The sequence below is a fragment of the Spea bombifrons genome, chromosome 2 (assembly GCF_027358695.1).
Source record: "Spea bombifrons isolate aSpeBom1 chromosome 2, aSpeBom1.2.pri, whole genome shotgun sequence".
NCBI classification, from domain to species: domain Eukaryota; kingdom Metazoa; phylum Chordata; class Amphibia; order Anura; family Pelobatidae; genus Spea; species Spea bombifrons.
The window spans coordinates 99,289,730-99,296,129 of NC_071088.1; the positions used below are offsets into that span (position 1 = coordinate 99,289,730).

At 41.0% G+C, this 6,400-nt stretch overlaps 1 protein-coding gene across 1 annotated transcript; it reads left to right on the plus strand.

Annotated features, from left to right (window-relative positions):
* Window positions 1-3,032: 3,032 nt before the first annotated feature.
* SOX21 (SRY-box transcription factor 21) lies at window positions 3,033-5,288 on the plus strand. Its single transcript, XM_053455369.1, has 2 exons — window positions 3,033-3,553; window positions 3,665-5,288. Exon 2 carries the CDS (start codon window positions 3,781-3,783, stop codon window positions 4,591-4,593), a length of 813 nt encoding a protein of 270 aa, XP_053311344.1. The 5' UTR covers window positions 3,033-3,553; window positions 3,665-3,780; the 3' UTR covers window positions 4,594-5,288.
* Window positions 5,289-6,400: the final 1,112 nt, after the last annotated feature.

Below are 6,400 nucleotides of genomic sequence, written 5' to 3' on the forward strand. Positions count from 1 at the left end.
GTTAGTTGCTTAATATTTTCAGTTTAGATGTAGCTGTTTACAGGAGGTTTATGACTAGATTACAGAGAGAACCATCAAAGGTACAGGTCATCCATACAACAAATAGGAGGCTGCCCTGAAAGAGGTTAATAGTATGAAAGCCTGGCAACTTTTGACAGCTGAATGTGATGTGAAATTTGTGGGTGATGTTTGCACAAAGAAACATGTCACCTAGTGAGTTAGCTTATGGAAACGCTTAGTGCTCAAACAATGCAGTGAAAAGGTAACAGTGTGGATGGAGAAGAGCAGCCTGTTGATAAGTCTATTGAGCTCGTGAGTCAGCTTTTCAGCCTGTTGCAGTGATTAGATGGAGATTGCTATCAGGATACAGTCACCACTAAGTTAACCCCGATCATCTCTCTAAATTGGTACCTGATTAGCGCTTAAGAACTCTATAGGATTTCTGTAGACCGTCTCCTGTTTGTCACCATGTTCATTCATATGCATTATATTATTAGATCATTCATGCACACACACACAAAGTGCAAAGGGACACAACATGTTAACGCTGATGTCATGTAATATCAGGTGTTATACACCCGATGGGCACTGCTACATATCACGAGCTCCACGTCTGTTCCTTTTTCGCCTGATACACTCACATTTCACTCACTCTTCCATGGCCGATATATCGCAGATTTTTCTTCCTCTTGATTAACCTGTTTTTTCTTGTATGGTTTATCCAGTATTTATGTTTTCTACCTCATTCTCTCTCCAGTACCCTGTATGATGCTTGCTCTTAAAAATTACATTTTCTTCCATTTTTCTCCATTCCCTATTTCCTTTTCATTCACCCTGTCTCCGTGATACATTCTGTTCTCTCACATCCTCCTCAGTATTCTGACATATTTCTCCATTTTTCTGTAACACATCTTATGTGCATAGTCTCTGTCATCTCTAACTCTATAATATTATATTTCCTTCAAATTCTATTTTATTTTTTTCTCTGAAATTCGGTTTCACACCTAATTCTGGTCCGTCTATAGTTTCCTTATCCTCTTATAATATTTGTCTCTAAGTTACTGTTTTATCCACAATATTCTTTTTACACACCTCTTTCTGAAATCATTCTCTCATCCTGCTTCCCTGATCCTCTGTCTTCTATTTCTTTCTCTTATTCACACTTTTTTTTGTCTCAACAGAAGAAAGACATAATTATTTGATCGATGGCTTAGACTACATTTGATGAATATTAGGACTTTTGTATGGCACTCGTAAAATTAATGTCAAGCCTCTACTAATAATTAAGTATCATGAAGAGGAGCAATAAAACGCCCGGCGTTCAAGGGTTAAAGCAACACTTTGTCTCCATCCTAATTGGAATTATACAATGTTTCAATAGATTATATTTTTAACTGTTAAAACATAGCTCTTCTGTAATATACACTGTGCTGCTGTATATCGGCGACTGATTAGGAAATGTATAGATTAACTTTAAAGAAAACAAAACACAATTATTGTAATGGTATAAATGGTTTCATACATACAATATAACGAACTTTAATTACCCTAAGATTCTACATATGGAAATGATGTTAGTAACTACCGTATGTGCTCATTAACTTAATATCTATGCCTTAACAAAAAGGGATCTTTAAAAAAAGACACCAGCAACGTCATAAAATGAGTACTCCCATCATACTTATTCTGACATCCTATGCCAATGTGAGTGTACACTCATTGTACAAAGTCTGACATCATATGCCAAGTGCCCCATCATACAAAATCTGGAATCCTATGTCACGATATGAGTTTCTGACATCCTATGCCAAGATGTGACTACTCTCATCATTCTAAATCGAGAACCCCACAGCAATAAAGGGGTTAATCCCATGGTTTCTGCCTCCACATACCACAGAGGCACGCCACATGCAAACCGACAAACCTCAAACCAGACAAGCTAGTCTGGCGACTCTGTCAAGGCAATTTGTTACTTAAACAGTTGTGACATATTTAGTGCTTTCAAGATTTGGCCATACGGAATCAAAACAAAGTGCAGGTACTAATAGCTGGGGAGATAAGCATCGGGGGCAAATGCAAACAATAGATTACAACAAACACATTCTCACGTAAAAAAAAGGCGTGTGTTAGTCCATGACATCATAAAACAACACCTTCCAGGGTCCTTACTGCGCAAATTGTAACAGGTTTTACTGATATCACTGGGTTTAACTGTTAACTATTCATCTTATGACTGATGAGTCCCTTTGGGGCATCCCAGTCCCAGAGCTGCCCAGACAAGTTAGTATTTGCTATCTGTGCAAATAAATATATTTCATATAATCAAAACAAATGTGTAATGCGACTTAATAAAACTTAAATAAAAACGTAATAAACTATTGCCCGGCACGTCTGCCCTTAGGAAGTTTAGTTGAATGAGGGAGAAACTACTTCATAAGACCTATAAACCCCATATGACGCTACTCTTTTTATGTGATCTTTCTTGTTTAATATATTAAAAAGTATAGATTGTATTAAACTATATGGGTTCCAGAGAGAAACGTAGATCTGTGCCTTATTCCGTCACAGCTCTGACGTCAATTGTCATTACTAATATTGTCCCGTAATAACATCCATATATGGATACTACTTTCCTGGTGAATAAATACACAACGATATGGGTCTTTTTGCTAGTATCAGTGATGGTCAAGTGAGGGTCCATGTCTTATGATATTTGCTGGGGTTATTCATAAGCCTGCAGCAGTGGCAGCCGACTTATTCTCCTGGACTAAAGGTGAAAGATCTACGGATCCGGACGTAAGTCGAGGACTGGGTATGAGTGAGCAAGGCACTGCTTCCAACAGCCACTCCTCCCCACACACCCACCTCTCTCCCCCGCCCAGTTTCAGTTACCAAAAAAAAATCACTCTCTGCTTTTACTTCACGCACACGGTGGGGAGTGGAGATCACACGCAGGAAACTTGGCCAGCAAGTTCAGGGGGCTGTTGCACCTGAAGAAAAGCGAGTAACTACCCCGAGTGACACCGCAACGAGCCCGGATCCCAGCCTGAGCTGCCATTAATTGCAATTCATAACTGGAAAGCTGCAGCGCCGGAGAACATGTCATCTATACAGGGGTCTTGTGGAGCCCCTCAGGCAGGACAGCGGTCACAGAGCCAGAAATGCCGGATATGTGCTGGACAATAACATCATAAGGAAGACGGTCTGTGTGTCTCTGGACTCCAGGGAATAGAATTGGGTTTTAGGTTGTTGTTGTGGTTCCGCCTGAGAGTTACGTGTGATTGACTGCTGCCCGAGGTACGGGAGGGAGCAGCTCTCCTCACATCTGCTGTCAGGGAGCAGAAGACAACCCAGAAGCAGCAGGCAGTGCCACCAAGTCAGGTCCTGGTGCACACTGACAAAGCTGTGTTTAGTCCATAAGGACTCCTCCAAGTCGTCAGCTGGGATACTAGAATACAAGCAACAAACTTTAAAAGGCTATTCCTGGCTTGTCTGATTCAAGAAAGCGCTTCAGCGTTGTATCGGCGTTGTATCTGGACATTTGGCACATAAGGTAAAGGCATTTTTTTTTTTTTTTTGGAGTTTTTAAATACCGAAATACCATCTGTGTTATTTAATGACTTGTGTAGAATACCAACGATTGTTTTATTTTTTTTCTCTGTAGTTACCTATGTGGAGACAAACATTACTAACCTACAAGCACTTATAACGAATCAAGGTGTAAGTTCTCCTGTGTGAGTAAGATCCAGGCTCATTGTGGAGTACCTGAAGCTGGTTGAGATGTCTAAACCGGTGGACCATGTGAAGAGACCGATGAACGCCTTTATGGTGTGGTCCAGAGCTCAGAGGAGGAAGATGGCCCAGGAGAACCCCAAAATGCATAACTCTGAGATTAGCAAGAGGTTGGGGGCCGAATGGAAGCTGCTAACCGAGTCCGAGAAAAGACCGTTCATTGATGAGGCCAAAAGGTTGCGGGCCATGCACATGAAGGAACATCCGGACTACAAGTACCGGCCCCGCAGAAAACCCAAGACTCTTCTGAAGAAGGACAAGTTTGCCTTCCCAATGCCCTATAACTTGACTGGCGACCATGAGGGACTGAAGGCTGCCAGTTTGCATGGGGCTGGAGCTCTCACGGACTCCCTACTCTCCAACCCTGAGAAAGCAGCAGCTGCGGCAGCTGCAGCAGCAGCCAGGGTCTTCTTCCCACCATCGGCGGCAGCCGCAGCAGCAGCCGCTGCAGCAGCCGCAGGTAGCGCATCAAACCCATACTCCCTGTTTGACCTGAGTTCTAAGATGGCAGAGATCACATCATCCTCATCCTCTCTACCCTATGCCTCCTCCATCGGATATCCTCAGTCTAGTGGGGGCGGTTTTCCTGGGGTAGCAGCTGCAGCAGCGGCCGCAGCTGCTAGTGGGGGTCACACTCACTCCCACCCCTCCCCTGGGAACCCAGGTTACATGATCCCGTGTAACTGCACCGGTTGGCCTAGCCCTGGACTTCAACCTCCTCTAGCTTACATCCTGTTCCCAGGTATGGGTAAACCCCAATTGGACCCTTACCCAGCAACAGCCTATGCTGCGGCATTATGACAGCATGGCTGCCCGAAGAAGGGCACTGGCTTTGCAGCCACCGGACATAGCATGATGTGGGACACATGGACCTCACCATAAGGATGGATCCCATCTCTTCTTTAATTTCCAACTCATCGTTTTCTCCCATGCAGACTCAGTATGGAGATGTGACGTAGTTCCATATCCCAGTGATCAACTGCACATGTCATACTTGCTAAGGTATTTTGGGGAACTGTGAACCCTATGATTCTTCTGTGGGAAGTTCTGCTGTTTCTGTCTCTAGCTGTGCTAGTTCCACATTGGTCTCTAAACAAAAAGTAAGAACAAGTGTCAAAGAAACACATTTCAGATCTTCACACTTTGCCTCTTGTTGCACTTCTACTTGTTGTCAGTGAAATTATTGAAGGGACTTGGACTGGAGGTATCTGATTTCTTGATGACCTGCATGCACTAGATGGACGTTTTTTTTAAAAAAAAAATGTTAAAAAGAGCTCTTCTTCAAGTGGATAGTAAGTGATAAACCTGTTTCCACACTCATATATCTCCTCATTGTTTTGGTGTACAGCTGAGAGGACATCATGGGTGACCATTGAAATGTCCAAACCGCACTGTGCTCAAACATATCTAGAAATTAGGACTCTGAAGGACACAACGCCATGGATGGTCTGATCCTTTCTGCTGTAATGTTCAAGGCTAAGATTGCTTGTGGCCTTTTGATACAGTAAGAACATGTGGTGGAAATGAAACCAGGGTTCAGATATCTTATTGTAAATGTGTACATTAAAATTCTGTGGTCCTTGCTGCTCTTGTATCCAAAATTTGAGTAAGACCTTGACAAAACAAAGCCGTATTAAATTATGTGACTCTTGAAGGTTTGCAAACATTCTTCAAGGTATTTCAACCTTGCTAATAATTGTATTTATTACTTATAACTTCTTTTTGGAAAAGTAAACATTTTTGTCCCAGAGATCAAGGTCTTAAATGTTTAAGCATCGCTTGCTTATTCCATATTTTCCAAAAAAACAATGAATCTTTAATTCAGTTGCAGGTTAAGATACAATAATTTAGTCAAAGTTTCATTAAGTAATTGTTCAGTTCTTGGTTTACTTTTTGTAATGTGTACATTTTGACTAATATTTGTGAATGAATCTGGCTAACCTGTTCTTAGTTTTATTTTGGCTTTCTGTACTACAAAGTAAAAAAAAATATTGGTTCTAACAATTCGATTTAAATGTCTGGTTTGTGTGTGAATCTCTGGTTCTATATTAGATGACAAAGTTTGGTCGGTAAGATCTATTTCTCTCTATTCATTAAGGAACAAAGAACTGAAATAAAGCCCATTTACTGGTATAATGGAGGAAAAAATATATTCCTTGTTGAGTATACTAACAAGATTTTTATCTGAATTGCCCTTCTGCGACTGGTCCAGGTGAAGTGTAAGGTATCCTCCAAAGACTGCCTTTGTTTCTCTCTTGAATGGATTTACCAGGAAATCTAAATCAAGCCATTGTTACCCAGAGCCAAAAACCCGATTTATCACGTTTTTAATCGTGAATAGGAAAGGAGATAAAAAAACAAGTCGTTGTATTATCTTAAAAAAAAAATAAAGGCATTCCTGATTCAGCAGAACAGGGGCCATTGAGAACAGGGAGCCGGTTCAGGGCACTTGTGAGGTTTCCAGTAACATTTTAGAGAAGAAATTGGCGGAGGATTTTTCTCTTAATTCCATGTAATTTTGTCAGAATTTTTTTTAAATATAAAATTCACGCAGTCAAATGCATGTATAAAAAACTAGATTTTAATATACATTATATAATATATATAT

Bases quoted from the DNA above. Each gene is read 5' to 3' on its own strand.
- SOX21 (XM_053455369.1), top strand. From the start codon at position 3,781: ATGTCTAAACCGGTGGACCATGTGAAGAGACCGATGAACGCCTTTATG.